Genomic DNA, 17,668 nt, shown 5'->3' with positions numbered 1-17,668 from the left:
GGAGGCTAGAAGTCCAAGACCAAGGTGCCGACAAGGCTGTTCGTCCTGAGGGAGAATCTGTTCCACGCTTCTCTCCTCGCTCCTGGGGGTCGCTGGAAATCTTTAGCGTTCCTTGGCTCGTTGATGCATTTCTCCAGTCTCTGCCTCTGTTGTCATATGGCCGTCTTCTCCTTGTTTGTTTCTGTGTCTTCACATGGCATTCTCTTCTTCTCTCTTCTTCTAAGGACACCAGTCGTATTGGGTTCAGGGCCCACCCTACTCCAGTATAACCTCCTCTTAACTAGCTATATCTGCACTGATCTTATTTCCAAGTAACGTCACATTCTGAGGTAACGGGGGTCAGGACTTCAATAAAGCTTTTGGGGAGACACAGTTCTACCCACAGCGGTGCCCTGTACCATTTCCCTAACCCAGTGATCCTGCCGTATCTTCATACACCAAGGCAGCATCTTCCACGGCCTCCAAGCACAGAGGGGAGATGGAAGGGTGACTGAAACCAGCCCGGCCGGCAGAGACTTTCCCTACAGGAGGAATCTCCACTGTGCTAGAGAGCCCAAGATTATTCTTCCTTTTGATTCCATCTACTGTCATTTTAGAGCTGGAATTGTTAGAACTCTTGGATAACTTGTATCTGAAATGGTTTGTTGGCAAGGCTCCTCCGGGCCCGTCTTCAGCCCAGATTTGGGGTATGAAGTGTGGCACCCTCGCTCCCACAGGTTTCAGCAGTGGATCTCCTCCGATCTGCCACCTGGAAGACCCTGCAAGGTTCGGAGCTGAGCGTGAAGTGTGGAGCTGGCAGTGACATTGTGAGTGTTGTCACCCAGGTGGGGACTGGGAACACATTACCAGCATGCCCCAACCGCTGCCCCTTCCAGGAGATGGGCATTGTTTTCCATTGACTGCAAGCTCTTTTCTCTCAGGGCCTTCAGGGGCGCTTCTCCTGAGAGTGAGTAAGTGGGTAAGAAAGTGGAGCAATCCTGGCCAGCCCAAGCCCTGGGAGCAGGTGGCAGGGAGCCCCCCACCCTTGTGCAGAGCAGCTTGTGGTGGTTTTTTTTTCTTTTTCTTGTTTCCTTTCCTTCTTTTTCTCTTTGTATTTTGTTTATTGATTTATTTTTGTAGAGCATTTTTTTCAGTATGAGACGCCTCCCTGGGAGGGAGTGGGACAGAGGGAAACACACTGTCATTCCTTTCTCCCTTCCCAGCCCTGCTGCGGCCTCACTTCCAGCCCTCTCTTGGCAGTCAGAGCCAGCTCTGGGCTCTGCCTACCTAGATCAGCCAACAAACGCAGTTTGCCATTTTTACCTTCCCTGGCTAGTTCCTGAACAATCTTACCTTCCTGTAATTCCATGTGATTGATAGGTCTGACGGGATAATAGTAGCTACCTCCTATATCTTGTGTATAAGGGAAAATCCAAAATGACAGTGGCTTAAATATATAAGGGTTTATCTCACTTGTAAAAGAAATCTGGAGGTAGCCAATTCAGAGTTAGTATGATGGCTCAATGGGAGAGCTCCTCCTGTCCTTCTCCTCTGCCGCACATGTTTCCAGCCCCAAAGTCACCTCAAGGTCCAACATGGCTGCTGGAGCACCAGCCACCATGTCCACTTTCCAGGCAGTAGGAAGGAGGAAGGGCAAAAGAGATGCAGCTCCCAGCTGAACTGATTCCCTTCAAGGAGGCTTCTGAAGAGTCCCATACAACATTCTGTTTATATCTTATAACCAGCCAGAATCCCTTTGGTATTTGGATTGGAATTGTTTTGAATTTACTACTAAAAATGAGGAGTGTTAGCATCTTTACGTTCCAACTTCTGGAAAGTTATCCCAATGTACTCACACTCTTGAGTCAGCTGCACCATCTCCATAGACCAAGCAGACACCTATCAGAGAAGTATAATAAGAATGTCCACTGCTCCTTCTGTATGCTAATTCAGCTTTCAGTGCACTGTGCGATGTGTTATTCAGTTCCATCTTTATAACAACCCTACACAATGGAATCAGTAATCCTATTTCCTTGATGAAAAATTAGAATTCAGAGAAGTTTGCTGACTTGCTCATAGTCACACAGCATGTAAGTGGAAGTAGAAGAATTTAACCAGTTTCCAGTGTTCTTCCCATTGAATCACACTGTGCCCATCCCATCGACAGATGCTGAGACTTATCTTTTTTCTTTTTACAGAACTTTCTAAAAGCATTTTGCTTCTGGGGGAAATGTGTCCATCAACTTACTAGCTGGGTGGACCTTAGGGAAGAAAGCCTTACAATTGTTGCAAGATTAAATGAAACAATTTATCTAAAACACAGTTTGGACAATGCCTAGTATGTGAGAAAAGACATGATCATCATGAGAAAGTTAAAGCCCATCACTTTATATCCTGGAAAGAAGGTGGTACCAAGGCCAAGTTCTGGGATGAAATAAGAAAACTGGGGTATGCCCTTGAAGTGGCCACGTCAACAGAATTGATCCTGAACCACAGCCAGGTCATCCCTGTGCCACCGCCTCACCCCCACTGCCACTGTCTCTACTTGGGTAGAGGCAGTGTTGCAGAGTGGCCAAGAGTGTGGGCTCGGAGGCTGACTGCCCGGGTATGAATGCCTGCACGCCCACTTACTGGCTGCGTGACCTTGGGCAAGTCATTTAACCTCTCACTGCCTCGGGGTCCTCCTCTGTAAATAGGGACACTAGTAACAGGAGCTACATCGTAGGGTTGTTGTGAGGGTTAAAAGAATTTGCACAGGTAAAGCATGTAGAGCAGGACCTGGCACATCCCACATGCTGGGTGTTTGCTAGTCTATATATTTGTATTCTTAGTTCTTGCTGAGTCTTGCAGGTACTGGCCATTTTATACAGCTAAGGAAAGAGAGAAGTCTGAGGATTGTTGACTGTTTCCCCTCTCTCTCTCTCTCTCTCCCTCTCCCCCTCTCTCCCTCTCTCTCTCAGGGCCAGCTCTTCCTGAATGACCAAAGGTGCAGAATTGTGCAACGGGAGCTCTTATTTGACCTGGGCGTGGCCTACGGCATTGACTGTCTACTGATTGATCCCACGCTGGGAGGTCGCTGTGACACTTTTGCCACATTTGACATCTCGGTCAGTCCTAAAATCAATACCGTAGTCAGAGAACCTTGGGGCAAAGAACAGCACACATGGCCCAGCATGGACCCTGCTGTGAAACCACTGAGGGCTGGTCCTCAGTGAGCCCAGGACCCAAGAGAGCTGAGGGCCAAATGACAGTGTTCTCCAGACTCAGAATCCACAAGTGTCTACTTAGCCCTATACAGGCCTTGCACTTCTCATTTATCCGCCCACCCCTGCATCCATTCATTCCCTCACCATTAAGGAAACAGCATGTGCCAGCTCTTCCGCCAGTCATTTTCAAACCCACCCATGCACCCAGTCATTCACTCATTCATTCAACAAACACTTTTTGAGCTTCTGCCAGCTTAAACTATGCGAAATTGCCATATTTGACAGAGTGTGGCTATTTCATACAGTTCAGTCTAAAATTATATGCCATCCACCCCTCCATTCATTTACTCATCCATTCATTTAACAACATTGATTGAACTTCTGTCCTGGGCCCTGTACTGTATGAGGCATTTTCACCTTTCACTCACTCATCCATCCAGTACCATTTACTGAGTACAGCATCTGAGCCAGCCATCTGACTCAGTGCCCATCTTTCACCCACAAGAATCCAATAAGGGAAGTAGTTACCGTCAGCTCTATTAGGGAGATTTGGAAATTGAGTCTCAAAGAGGTGAAGTGACTTACATAGCAAAGACTGTCACCAGTTGATTTCAGGACCTGGCACTTTGTAGGCATTCGATAAATATCCCAAATTATTCAGATAGCAGTCAGCCAAAGTAGGAGATGAAAAACCAGTTGTCCTTTCTACTATAGAGGTTGTGGCCTTCTTCACTTCCAAAGCATCTTCACACACACCTATTCAGTTCATCATTTTCCCTCCCCAAACCCCTGAAGATCAGACAGCAGCAACGATTACTCTCCCTATTGTATAGATCAGAGAACTAAGGAGGAAGTGTGTGATTGGCCAAATGCGTCCACATTTCCCACCGCAACTATGCCACGTGACACCGCCCTGGTCCAGCTCTGTGTAACAGGGAACCCCCCACCTCAAAGAACTAAACCAAGGAGCCGAGGTCCAAGACAGACCTTCAGAATTCTCCATGGCAAAGTTGCAGTGTGTTTGCTTTTAAATTCTTGATCTCAGCCAGAATCTTAGTCAAGATTAATCAAGGTTCTAGTCAACTCATCAAGGCATTGACCACGGACACTTCCTGGTGTTTTCCAATATTCTTGATTTTTGAGTGTTTCTTTTCTTGCATACTAGGGAGATTGTGGGAGCTGTGTCAGTACTCCCAGCTGCCCGAGAGGGACTAAACCAAAGGTAATTATGAATGTGGTGCTAACATTTGGAGAGCAGTACGTTTCTTTCATTATCAGACCCCAGTCTTCTGGTAGGCGTATGTGTGCCTGTGTGTCTCTGAGTGTGTCATATACGCCCAATTTATGTGATTCTTTGAACAACCAGGCCCCTAGGATGAGAGATGAACATTCTTAGCCCAGGCAACCTGTCAACCCACTACCCATCTTCTAGGAACTGTCTAGAATTGTAGACCTGGAAGGGACTTCAAAGATAATTTTCATTACAGAAATAATAGCTGCGTTCTGTTGGCTGCTGTCCGTGTCCCTGGCTCTGTGCTGGGCCTTTTATTTATACATTATCCTAATTCCTCATTAGAACACTCATGGGAAGCTATTATCACCTCCACTTCCCCTCAGAGAGGGTAAGCAATCAGCCCAAGGCCACACAGAGTAAGGAGCAAAGCTAGGATGAGAGCCCAGAAAGCAATGTAAGAGTAATGCTTAAGCCAATGAAATTTGGAGTCCACAGATATGGGGTCAAATTCCACGGGGTAAGCTTTGGCAAGTCACCTAATCTATACATTTTTGCCTCTGTAAAATGGAGGTAGTAACAATTCTGTGTGTGGTTATTAGAAAAAGTAAGATTTAAAATGTGGGTATGGAGCTTGGCACATAGTAAGCGCTCACTGAATATTGATTGTATTACTTATTACAAAGCCAAGTTCTCTCTACTCCACTAGGAAAAACTCTAACAGAAACACCCCTACAAAACAAAATGACGCATACCCTCCCTACTGGTAACTGGGGGCCTTGCCATAGACCCCTCCCATGATAGAAAGCTGCCTCTCCCGGACTCCCTCCCCAGGCAACCACACCTTTTGCAAACAGCTCTAGTGGTCAGCAAGCCCTTCCTCTTAAGACAGAGGAGAAATCTTTCCATCGGGAGTCTAGCTCTGCCCCCTCTCCCGCTCATTTGCCTATTTATGTCCCCAAGAAAGGAATTTTCCCATAAGGGGCTCACAGCCTTGAGTCCCGTTTTCGACTTCGGCAGTACCCCGGATCCTCCACTGGGGGCGGACTGGAGCCCAAGAGCCCAGGTCCTGCAGTGGGGGCGGAGGGATGGTTGGCTCTCTTCCTTCAGGGCATGAAGCAGAGATGTCTGTACAACCTGTCCTTCAAGAGGAACCTGGAAGGCTGCCAGCAGCAGTGCATCCTGGTGATGCAGCTCCCCAGGTGCTGCAAGGGCTACTACGGGCGAGACTGTCAGGGTGAGGGCGCCTCTTACCGCCTCGCGATTCTGAAAGGATTGTGCCATTGCTCTGCAGCTTCTGAAAGTACTGAAGTTGTAAAGGGGGCTCGGGAGGTGGGGGTGCATCGCGCCTAATCACTCTCCTCAAATAAGATCCAAAAGCAATCATTCTGAAGAGTCGTGTAGCCTGCCTTCTACTTTTTTCTTTCATCGTATTTTGTTTTTTAAAGAGTTGAAATTCTGTGCATAGATGGTAATTGTGGGCCGTACTGTTTTGCTTAACATTATAGCATAAGACATTTCCCATGGTGCTAGAAACACCGTATTTCATTTTTGATGCTAGTCCATGATACTGAGGAGCCCGTGAGTTTAAATACATCTAAAAGAACTGGCAGGATGCTCAACTCACATGATGTGTGGGGGCCGTTCTTTCCTGAAAACCGTCCTGTTAGAGGCTGTGTAACATCACCCCGCTCTTGCCTCCTTGCCAAAGGGCATTTAGGCCCTCCTGAAACTCCTGCGTCTAGATACGCCTTCTAGCCAGTAATAGATCAACAACAGATGCCTAACCAATGCCATGGCCCTTCCCATCTGCCATGTGTTCTATTGAGTGCTACTTCCCATGCATATCAATACATTTAAACCTTGCAACAACCCCTAAGAAGTAGATTCCATTGTCATCCCCATTTTACAGATGAGAAAATGGAGACGCAGAGAGGATAAGAGGCAAGCCCATGGTCCTACAGTGTGTCTCCAGAAGCCATGGTTTTAACTACCATGGAAGCTCCATTCATCATGGTCCAACTGAGAAAATTCTGGGCTGAGAGTCCACGCAATCACCCAGCTCAGCTTCCACTTTCCATCACTAAAAAAGGGACCATTCATAAAAATCAAGGCCATCCTTATATTGGATCCATGCTTTGTATTTTCAAAATGCTCTCAGTACTTCATTTGATCCCATAGTCACAGTGTGCTGTAGGTCAAGTGGGTGCTGTGTCATCATCATCATCACCTCCAGCTAAGACAACTGAGGCTCAGAGCAATTTCATTGTTTAGCCCAGATCCACTCAAATCCAGGTCTCCTGACCCCCAGATACAGTGTGTGGTTCAGTATATCACCCTCCAAGGTAGAATCCAATCAGATACACTGAAGTTCACATCCCGTAGGCCAGCAGCTTGCCCTAAACATCGAGCGACACTATGTGGGTGTGTCCCCAGGGCCACGGTCCCTCTGGGCTAATGGAGTTCAGAACCCACAGCTGAGGATGGGTTAGCAGCACATTTACAAGGGCACTGAGCTGCTCTGGGTCTGGGGAGACTGTTGAGTCACAGCCGTTTCCTCTCTTCCAGCCTGCCCTGGAGGACCGGATACCCCGTGTAATAATCGGGGTGTCTGTCTTGATCAGTACTCGGCCACGGGAACGTGTAAATGCAACACTGGCTTCAATGGGACGGCATGTGAGCTGTGCTGGCCGGGGAGATTCGGACCAGACTGTCAGCGTATGTGCCCCGCAGCCCCTGCGCTTTAGCCTGATGTTCAGCTGTGTGTTCCCTGTCCCCATCCACACCATCCACTCAACCTGGAAGCATCCTTTTCCCCTCTCTCCTGGCCACCCACCTCCCATCTGCCTGCTCTCCCCCGCTTTTCCCCTCCTTGGATGTGTTCCCAGCTTCCATCCTCTGAAAGAGCATCATCTCTGGAAGTGAAACTCACATCCCCGGCAGCCACCATGGCAAGCTGTGGCTGAACCACATTCCTTCAGTCAGTCATTCAACCAACGTGTGTTTACTGAATCCTTACGAATATTCATAGCTAACGTTTGTGGAGTGCCTACTCTGCGCCAGGCAGCTATGTTTTACCATGTAATCCTCACAACAACCCTTGGAGGTCGGCACTATTATTATCCCCACTTAGCAGAGGAGGAAACTGAGGCACGAAGAGGCCTTAAGTGACTTGCTCAAAAGCCAGGAATTGTCCTAAGTTGTAGGGTTACAGTGGTGTGGGGAGGGGACAGAATCCCAGCTCTCAAGGAATGTACATTCAAAGGGAGGAAACAGATAAAAACTACAGAAACAAAAATAGTTACAAAGGCTATAAAGAAACAGAAGCAGGTGAAGAGGAGGCAGAAAGAACAGAGGTACTGTTTTCAAAGACATCTCCCACTGGGAATATCTGAGTAGAGACCTAAGAAAGGTGTCGGGGCCAGGCATGTGGATTTCAACAGCAGCTCTGTCCAGTCGAATTTTCAGTGATGCTGGAAATCTACAACTCTACCATCAGGAATGGTAGCCATTAGCCACATGTGGCTATTGAGCTCTCAAAATGTGTGACTGAGGAACCAACTTTTTTATATTACTTAATTTAAATTTAAATAGCCATGTGTAACGAATGACCACTGTACTGGACAGCACAGACTAGAGGAATGGCTTTCCTAGAAGAGAGATGAGAAGTGCAAAGGCCCTGAGGCAGGAGCAAGCTGGGCATGCAAGGAACAGCCAGGAAGCCAGGGTGGCTGAGCAGAGGGGCAAAGAAGAGGAAGAGAGGAAGGAAATGAAATCTGAAGGTCACCAGAGGCCAGATAACATAGGAGCCTCTTGGCCAGAGACGGGTCTTCAGCATCTGTTCTCAGTGTGATGGGCAGCCGTGGAGGACTGTGAATGGAGGAGTGTCTTGAGCACATTAGAAAGGATTGCTCCAGCTGCCCTGTAGGACAACAAGAGCAGAAGCAGGGCCGACTCTGGGGAAGCTACCGCACCCAGCTCGGTGAGCGCTGGTGCCTTGGGCTGGTAGTGTTGTAGGGGCAAGAAGTGGAAGAATTGGCACATCTCTTGAAGATTCTACTGTTAACTAGATTTCTCTGTTCCCAGATAAGGTTTCCTCCCCCTTCTATTCTGTTCCATACCCATGACACCCTCAACTTCTGTCTTTATAACTCTCACCATATTATAATTACATGTTCAATAGCCAGTTACTCCTAAACTGCAAGTTCCATGAGAACAGCGGCCTTATGTCGTATGTTTTCCACTGTAACTTCATTGCCTGGTGGTGTCTGACCCATGATGGCCACTGAATAAGTTATTTTTTGAATGTTTGAATGAATGAATGAATGACTATGGCATAAGCATGGTGCCTCCCACACTGACAACATAGCCAACAGGTGGCCAGTGAGCAGGTTGACTGGATTTCAATCACTGATGACTGATCACACTCAATTTGCTTTACAGCCTGTGGCTGCTCGGACCACGGAGAGTGCGACGATGGGGTCACAGGCTCCGGGCAGTGTGTCTGTGAAACGGGGTGGACCGGCCGCTTCTGTGACAGTCAGACAGGTCTGTCGTGGGAGTGGTCAGCTGCTGGCAGCACCACCCTGCTGCAGGCCCTGCCAAGAGCGTCCCACTGAGGGTTGGGGGTCTGAGCGACACCTGAAAAAACCAGCAAAGCAGGTGTTCCCTTTTCCACAAGGAAAAGCTGATTTGGATGTGTGGCCCCAGGCCTCGGGAGGTTTGGTGACTTGAATGAAAATTAGATGAAAAGATTTCATGCAAACCCATGAAACCAGCATGCAGTCCTGTGCAATCGTGGAAGGACCACCTCAGGCAAAGGATACAGAGTGGGGCAGGAATGGTCCCTTGGGATAGTGGTCCTGGGCCCAGAGGTGTACAGACATAGGTCAAGTGGTTTCATAGGAAACACACATAGAAAACCGGGATCTGACCCTTGATCCTGTTACTTACCAGACGAACGGCCTTAGATACACCGCCCTCTCTGAGACTTGACGTGCTCATCCATAACTAGAAGTGTATGGTACTCTGCAGGGAGAGAAGTGTTGTGAGGGTCAGAGATGGTGTTTTGAAGTGCCCAGTGTATGTGGGCGCTCAAACACAGTAGCTGCCATTATCGTTGTCACCATTATCACCATCATCAGAATCTTGATCCTTACCGAGCAGTTTTGTGAGGCCTCTGTCATACCCAAAGCCCTGTGTGCTGGTGGAAGGTCTGAGATGTGAAGCTTGAATTATCCAATGCGAATCACTGTCATTTCACCCTCCCTGGGGTCGGAAGGGCATGACGAAGCTCTTCCTATGGGTCTTAGCAACTTGAAGTTCCAGAATCCCAGTAGTACCCTTAACTTCAGTTCGTCCTCCCTCCCCCTCCTCCGCCAGCCACGGCTTCATGCCGCCTGCTGACCCTGCAGCCCCATCCAATCACCAAAGCTCCAGACTTCTCCCAGGCTCACTGGTGCCCTCAGAAGGCCATGGAACTTCTCCCCCAATATAACCATCTCCATCTGAACCCCTTGCCCTTAGGGCCGGAGAGGTAAGCAGTCAAATTCATCTCTGCTAGCAAATTTTGAAGTATAAAGTTTTAATTGGTTGTCCCTAAAGGTAACACATTTGCATCTTAATCTGGATAATGTTGTAGAGATAATGTCTTAATATACAGGAGTAATTCTGGACTCTCAGAATCTCCAGGCTGGGGGACCTTAGCAAGTCACGTGCATCCTCCCGCTGCAAGGGGCCACTTCTGAAACACAGTGGAGCTCAGAGACTCTGGGGAAGATGCCTTAGGTGGGTCCCAGCTCTTCATACCACAGTGCAGGATGAATGGTGACCTTTTGCTTTGCAGCTTTGGCCCCAGTGTGCACTCCTCCTTGTTCTGCTCATGCCACCTGTAAGGAGAACAACACGTGTGAGTGTAAGCTGAATTATGAAGGTGACGGAATAACGTGCACAGGTGGGTCCCCTTTGAGCATGTGTGAAACAGCTGCGTGGCGCAGGAGCAGAGCAGGACCAGGTCAGAGAGCCTGGCCCTTCTACTTCCTGCCTGGGCCGCTTGGCAATACCTCCCCTCTCTGCAGCTTGATGGGTTTGTTCACATCTGACCTGCCTACCTCCCAGGTCATGGTTTTGAAACTGCTTTGCAAACTGTGAGGCACTTTATTTTGTAGTGTTTTTGTAATGCTACAAGTCATCCAGTTGTACTTAAAGAAATTCAGAAAATGTACTACGGTATTTAAAAAACAACAGCAATTTTAAACCTACACATACTGTCACCACTCAGTGAGAACCATTCTGAACATTAAAGTGTCTGTCTTTAGCAGTTAGGATATAGGTTCAGCCACACAGCCTCATGGCGACCCAGATGAACAGTGGCATAAACAAGACAGGGGTTGAGATGCTTATTTTTATTCTAAATAACAGTTTTGATGGAGGCAACCTAGGGTTTCACTTTGAAAGGTCATCTGGGGGCCCAGCCTCCTTCTATCTTGTTGCTCTGCCATCTCTCACTTGCCTGGCCCTAGATGGCCACTTCCATAAGCACATCCTAGGCAGCAGGATAGAGAGAGAGAAGAACGAGGCAAACCTCATTCCCTTTAAGGATACAGCTAGAAGCTGCTGAAATCCTGTCTGCTCCCATCCCATTGGCTGGACCATCATCATTTGTCACACCTAGCTGCAAGGGAGCCTGGGAAATCTGGTCTTTGGTTGGGCAACCATGAGGCCAGCTAAAAATCTATTACTTTAGAAAAAGAAGACAGTAGGTATCAAGGGAAAGCTGCCAGTCTTGGCCACAAGTACTTTCTAACTGTTTTCATGAATAAATATTCATGTGGAGATACAGACTTTCATTACAAAAATGAGATCTTGCTATACCTGCCGCTTTGTAATCTGCTACAGGGCAGTCCAGAAGTGGGTGAGCGCTCAACAGTGGCAGTAAAGACACAGTTTCTGTCTTTCTGCTGTGCCATTCTTGAGGAGGGGTCTTTTGTCCTCATGTCCATTCTCTCAGGGTCTCAAGTGACTGTCACAACTCCAGCAAAAAGGCAGGCAAGAGAAATCAAACAGCTCTCCAGCTACTCCTGAGGCTAGAGCTAATCTATTATTGGGTTGAAATTTGGGGGATTGTGAAAAAAAAGGTGATCAGAGGCAGCATAACACTGTAGGGAAAGCACGGGCTGTGGAGCCAAACCCACTGGGTGTAAGTCCCAGGCCGCCGCCTTAGAGCTGTTTTGCCTTTGTCAGGTCAGTTAAGCTCCCTGAGTTTCAGTTTGCTCATCTGTAGAATGGGGGTAACAGTGTCCATCCCACAAGGTGCTCAATAGTGTGCTAACGGTACACACACACACACACACACACACACTGTCCTAACATTAAACACCCGAACTTATTCAGAAAACTACCAAAGTGGAGCCTAAACGTATGTGACATGGGAGCAGAGGGGGACAGAGGCCATCAGGCCTGGTCTGTGAGGGTATTAGCCACAGGATGTCAGTGTTTGCAAAGGCTATCACAGAGCGGGAGAGGCGCCGACATGTCGGGGCCCATTTACTCCCCAGCGCCACCAGTCCTAGGGTGACCCGTGCCCCTGATCTGAAGCCCCAGTGACACAGACGGTGGTTCACTGAGCCCTCCCTCCCCTGCTCTTGCAGTTGTGGATTTCTGCAAACAGAACAACGGGGGCTGTGCGACGGTGGCCAAGTGCTCCCAGAAGGGCACGAAGGTCTCGTGCAGCTGCCCAAAGGGCTACCAGGGAGACGGGCGCAGCTGCACAGAGATAGACCCCTGTGCGGACGGCCTCAATGGCAGGTGTCATGAGCACGCCACCTGCAGGATGACGGGCCCGGTGAGTCTCCCTTCCCTGGGGAAATTTGGGAGCAGCTTCTCGGGCCTCGCTCAGCCTTGCTTCTCCACCTGCCGTGGGCTCTGCTTACCTTTGACCTCTTCTAAGCGTTCTTCCCACCTCTGTCTATTTCCTGTTAGGTCTGTGAGCTAAATGCAAGGTGGTATCCTAGACAGATAAAGGATCAGAGGAAAAACTGATGAAATCCACAGAAAGTCTTTTTTGTGGGTCGTAGTAATGTAGCAACACTGATTTCTGAGTTGTGACTAAGGCACTATGGTGATGGAAGATGTTAACATTAGGGGAAACTGGGTGAGGTGTCTATGGGAACTCTCTGTGCTATCTTTGCAACTTTGCTATAAATCTAAAATTATTCAAAATAAAAAGTTCATTAAAACCAAAAAAGTTGGTAGGTACTGTCAGGAAAAGTGCAGTTTGGACACTCACTCAGGTCTTCTTAGTATAGAATCGGTGCCCAGTTGCCCTGTTTATCTGTTGGGAAGAGAAGATGGTGGGTGATAAAGGTTATAAACGTGAACTCAGAGTCAGACAGCCTCTGAGACTTCGCTCCTGGACTTAGACGCTGTGTGGCCTGAGGCTGGCTACTTAATCTCTCTGAGTCTCAGTTTCCTCATTGGCAAAGTGGACCGAATAATAATGCAGACCTCATAGGACTGTTGTGAGGATAAATGAGATCCTTCATTGATTCAACGAACGGTGATCAAGCACCCACTATGTGCTGTTGCAGGTACCAGGGATGTCGCGATAAAGAGCTTATATACGAGCAGAGGGAGGGGACAGTGCTCAGTGCAGAGAGAAATGCACAGGACACTTTCAGAGGGAACCAAGAGTCATGAAGAACATTAATCTGGCCAATGTGATACAAGGGACCAAGAGAGCTCTTTTATTTAGGGAGGGCAAGGTGGGGTCTCTCGGAGGCAGCCACATTGGAGCTGAGAAGTAAAGGATGGTGTTTCACCGTGAACCTGTACAAAAGCAAGACGAAGCAGCAACTGAATTCCCCTGGACAGCAGAGGCATTTTTCCTGGTCCTTCTGAGCATCCCCTATGCAGGAGGGCGGCCCGCAGAACTCTCGGGGGTCCTGGGGTCCTAGAGAGGGGGCTTTTTAATCTTCTCCCACTCTCCCCACAGGGAAAGCACAAGTGTGAATGTAAAAGTCATTACGTGGGAACCGGGATGGACTGTGAGCCGGAGCAGCTGCCCATTGATCGCTGTTTGCAGGACAACGGGCAGTGCCACGCTGACGCCAACTGTGCCGACCTCCACTTCCAGGGTCAGTGGGGCTGGGGACTGCCGGCTCAAAGCCCCTGGGCTTCAGGCTTGGGGAAGGGACCTGTGCAAGAGCAAAAGGACAAAAAAATTAAAAACCGGGTCCAAACAGCCTGATCACTGCCCAGGCCCCAGCGCCCAGGAGGCAGCCGGCTTCTGCCGTGGAGGGGAGGAATAAACCCAGTAATGGACCCTGAGCCATTAGAACCAGAAGGGAGCTCAAAGGTCAGCTACCGTGAATCTTCCTGATATGTGCCCTCCCCAAGTTGCTTAGTAACCCTTGCACCTGTTGACTGGAACTGACTCTAAGGAGCCTAGTTTAAGCTTTCAATAACAAAGAGGAAGTGCCTGCCACATGCAGAAGCAATTTCTTAGCAGCCGTTTTGATTGGCACATATCCCATTGCACATAAGCACATCAGTTGGCATACATCCCATTCACGTCCAAGGATGATTTGAATGGCTTGTAATAAACCCACAGGTATAATAAAACTAAGAATCATAACACACAATAAAGTAAAAAGCCAAGTAGAAGTGCAGAGTGTGGGAGATAGGACATTGAAAAGCTAATGGGGGAAAGCCAAAAAAGGACGACAAACGTAATTCTGAGCCTGGGCAAGAAGGGACTTCGGTGGTTCAGAAAGTGATTCAGGGCACTGTGTATTCTGACCTATCAGGTTTATCAGATGCCTCTGACTGGTTTGGTTTGTGTTACAGACCTGGTCATTTTAGCGAGGCAGTTTTTATACATCTCAATAAGTATTGACTTAACATCTGTTGGGTACTGTCTTGGTCCATTCGGGCTGCTACAGCAAAGTACCATAGGCTGGGCGGCTTATAAACAACAGAAATTTACTTCTGTGCATTCTGGAGGCTGGAGGTCCGAGTCCAGGGTGCCGGCATGGTAGCATCTATGAGGGCCTTCTTCCGGGTTGCAGACTGACATATTCTCATTGTATCCTCAAGTGGCAGAAGGGACAAGAGAGCTCTCTGGCATCTGCCCATGTATGAGGGCTCTACCCTCATGACCTAATCACCTCCTAAAGGCCCCACCTCCTACCACCATCACATTGGGGGTTAGGATTTCAACATGAATTTGGGGGGACGCAGACACTCAGTCCATAACATACGTAAAGTCCTAAGACACCTCAAATCCCTTTTGGGGGTGAGATAGAGGATGTATATATGCGGGGGAAATATATAGGATATATGATACTGTCCCCTTGAAAGGAGATTCCCCTCAAATATAGTTGAGGAAATTTTTTTAATTAATAAGGCCAGGAAAAGAAAGTCATAAGATAGAAGACAACAGTTTATCTTATGCTGATGGTGCAAGTGAAGTGAGAGAGAAAGAAAAGAGAAAAATTGAAAGCAGGGACTCAGATATTTGTACACCCGTGTTCACAGCAGCATTATTCACAATAGCCAGAAGTGGAAATAACCCAAATGTCCATCAACAAATGCATATAGAAACATAATGTAGTATATTCACACAATGGATTTTATTCAGCTTTGAAAAGGAATGGAACTCTGGTACAAGCTACAACACGAATGAACCTTGAAAACATTATACTACATGAAATAAGCCAGACACAGAAGGACAAATATCGTATGATTCCACACATATAAGGTACCTATAATAGGTAAATTCATAGAGACAGAAGGTAGAATAGAGGTTACCAGGGGCTGGGCGGAGGGGGACATGGAGAGTTATTATTTAATGGGTACCAAGTTTCTGTTTGGAATGATGGAAAGTTCTAGAAATGGATAGTGATGCTGGTTGCACAACACTGTAAATGTACTGAATATCACTGAATTGTACATTTGAAATGGTCAGAAGGGTAAATTGCATGTTATATATATTTTACCACAATAAAAAAAGATTTTTTTAAAGAGTAGTCAGAGAAGGGAAAGATCTGTAGGTAGGATGAGAGAGGGAGTCCTCCCTCAGAGAAGCCTAACAGAGGCCTGGAACTACGGTGGAGATTGGAAAGATATTTGAACTGAGCCAAATGCAGAGGAGCTGGCAAGGTGTTTCTTCTGGGGGGACAGCACGGACAGCAGAGAATTCTCAAGGGTCAGCTGAGAAGGAGGGGGCAATGAGGAGGAGACAGAGCATCCTATCAAGGCCGTGACCCCAAGGTAACAGGGAGGAATCATGTTGCCAGCAAAAATTTATAATATTGGGAAATAATTATGATTTAATGTTGTTATAAAAAAAGATTTCTAAAAACTCTACTTGCAGTATGCTGCCACATTTGTAATATATGTGATATGTAAATGAATAGGGAAAAAAGACTGGAAAAGTTTGAAATTATGCCAAAATGAAAAGTTACAAAAAACAAAGTAAAAATTCTGGAAGGAAGTGCGCCAAAATGCTAGCCATGAAGTAATGATTGTTTCCAGCGAGTCGGATTATAGGTGATTTTTGTTTGTTACTTTTCTTATTTTCTGTGTGGCCCAGATTTGTACAATGAACACGTGCCACTTTTATAGTTAGAAAAGAAATCAATATTTTAAACGATGCACTTCAACACATCTCAGAGGTGAGTGCTTCCCAAGACGCCCTTGGATACAGTTGGCCTTCCACTTTGAACGTCCTTTGAGGGAAGCGCTGCCCAGCTGGCAGGCTGACAAGGACGATTCCTCTCCTTCCCTTCCAGACACCACCGTTGGAGTGTTCCATCTACGCTCCCCGCTGGGCCAGTACAAGCTGACCTTCAACAAGGCCAGAGAGGCCTGTGCCAACGAAGCTGCTACCATGGCAACCTACAACCAGCTCTCCTACGCCCAGAAGGTGGGTCCCCAGTTGGTGGGCACCGTGCAGGCAGGGTCCTCAGGGGAGGGCGTGCAGCTTCTTCTTAACTGCTACCTTCTTGGAGGGGAGCCCAGGGAGCTCCTGGATCAATACCGATTCGTCACGTCCATTGGGCAGCTACTATGTGTCAGGCACGGTGCGGGTGCTTCATTGGCATCATTGTCCATCATTATAACAGCCCTGGAGGTAGGTATCCCTATTGCCATTTTACAGATAGGGAAACCGAGGCTCTGAAAGATGAAGTAATGTGCCCAATGTCACCCAGCCAAGAGGTGGCAGCTCTAGTATTCAAATAGCCCCAATTCCAAAAGTCTGTTCTCGATCATGACATTCAACCACCAAGGCAGAGGCACGGACTGGGAGTGCATACCTCACAGCCGGAAGCAGGAAGAGATCAATAACCACAAGCCTAGGATCCCCCTGAACCCACAAAGCAGTTGAGTTTCTCTGGAACAGCTGGAGCCCCCTGTGTCTGCAGGGGCTGTGAAGGGAGTAAATGGGGATTGCCCCGGGTCTCAGCCACAGCCACGTAAGAAAGGGAGCTCAGCCAGGGCTACTCTCATGGCCTCTAAAGGAGCCATGCCCATGTAGAAAGGCCAGCATCTTGGAGTTACCTGCTAGTGATCACTCACTGGGAGCAGAAGAGGTGACTGCCAGGCCAGCCCCGGTGGCCTAGTGGTTAAGTTTGGTGCATTCCACTTCAGCAGCCAAGGTTTGGTTTCCAGGAGAGGACCTATACCGCACATCTGTAAATGGCCATGCTTGGTGGCAGCTGACATATAAAATAGAGGAAATTGGCAACAGATGTTAGCTCAGGACGAGTCTTCTTCAGCAAAAAAAAAAAAAAAAGTGACTGCATACATGGTATGATTTTAGGGTCCTTCCTCCAACCTCCATCACTACCAACTCTCTCTACCTTTCTTTAGACCTGACATTTCTTACCAAGGAACAAAGCTTTTGATGCCAGGATCCAGCATCGTAGAGCATCTGAATTTCTGCTCTCCTACTTGCTGGTTGTGTGGCCTTGATCAAGCCATTGAAACCTCTGTCCTACCTGGCATGTTTGTATAAGGACTGAAAGTAACATGGCACAGTGACTGGTGCACAGTAGGAACTCAATTGTTAAGATTAAGAACTCTGGAGTGGATTGTATGGGTTTGAATCTAAGCTCTGCTACTGGCTGTATGACTTTGAGCAAGTTACTTAACTCTCAATTTTCTCAATTATATGATAGAGGTTTTTTTTAAGTTCCTATCTCAAAAGGTTGACATGAAGGTTAAAGATGTTGACACATGAAAAGCAATT

General features: G+C 47.7%; 1 protein-coding gene across 2 annotated transcripts in view; it reads left to right on the top strand.

The window, feature by feature from the left end:
* Nucleotides 1–17,668, top strand: part of STAB2 (stabilin 2) — a 147,793-nt gene that overhangs the window by 119,080 nt on the left and 11,045 nt on the right. For both annotated transcript variants that reach the window (XM_046646193.1, XM_046646192.1), the window contains 10 exons: nt 717–806; nt 2,940–3,086; nt 4,351–4,407; nt 5,527–5,653; nt 6,985–7,134; nt 8,860–8,964; nt 10,262–10,369; nt 12,066–12,259; nt 13,409–13,550; nt 16,209–16,342. In XM_046646193.1, coding sequence (XP_046502149.1) covers nt 717–806; nt 2,940–3,086; nt 4,351–4,407; nt 5,527–5,653; nt 6,985–7,134; nt 8,860–8,964; nt 10,262–10,369; nt 12,066–12,259; nt 13,409–13,550; nt 16,209–16,342 — 1,254 coding nt within the window. The remainder of the gene's footprint in view (nt 1–716; nt 807–2,939; nt 3,087–4,350; nt 4,408–5,526; nt 5,654–6,984; nt 7,135–8,859; nt 8,965–10,261; nt 10,370–12,065; nt 12,260–13,408; nt 13,551–16,208; nt 16,343–17,668) is intronic.

Source organism: Equus quagga, chromosome 19 (genome assembly GCF_021613505.1).
Source record: "Equus quagga isolate Etosha38 chromosome 19, UCLA_HA_Equagga_1.0, whole genome shotgun sequence".
Lineage (NCBI taxonomy): Eukaryota > Metazoa > Chordata > Mammalia > Perissodactyla > Equidae > Equus > Equus quagga.
The sequence above is the reverse complement of the archived record's forward strand: the minus strand, read 5'-3'. Positions and strand labels throughout refer to the sequence as shown.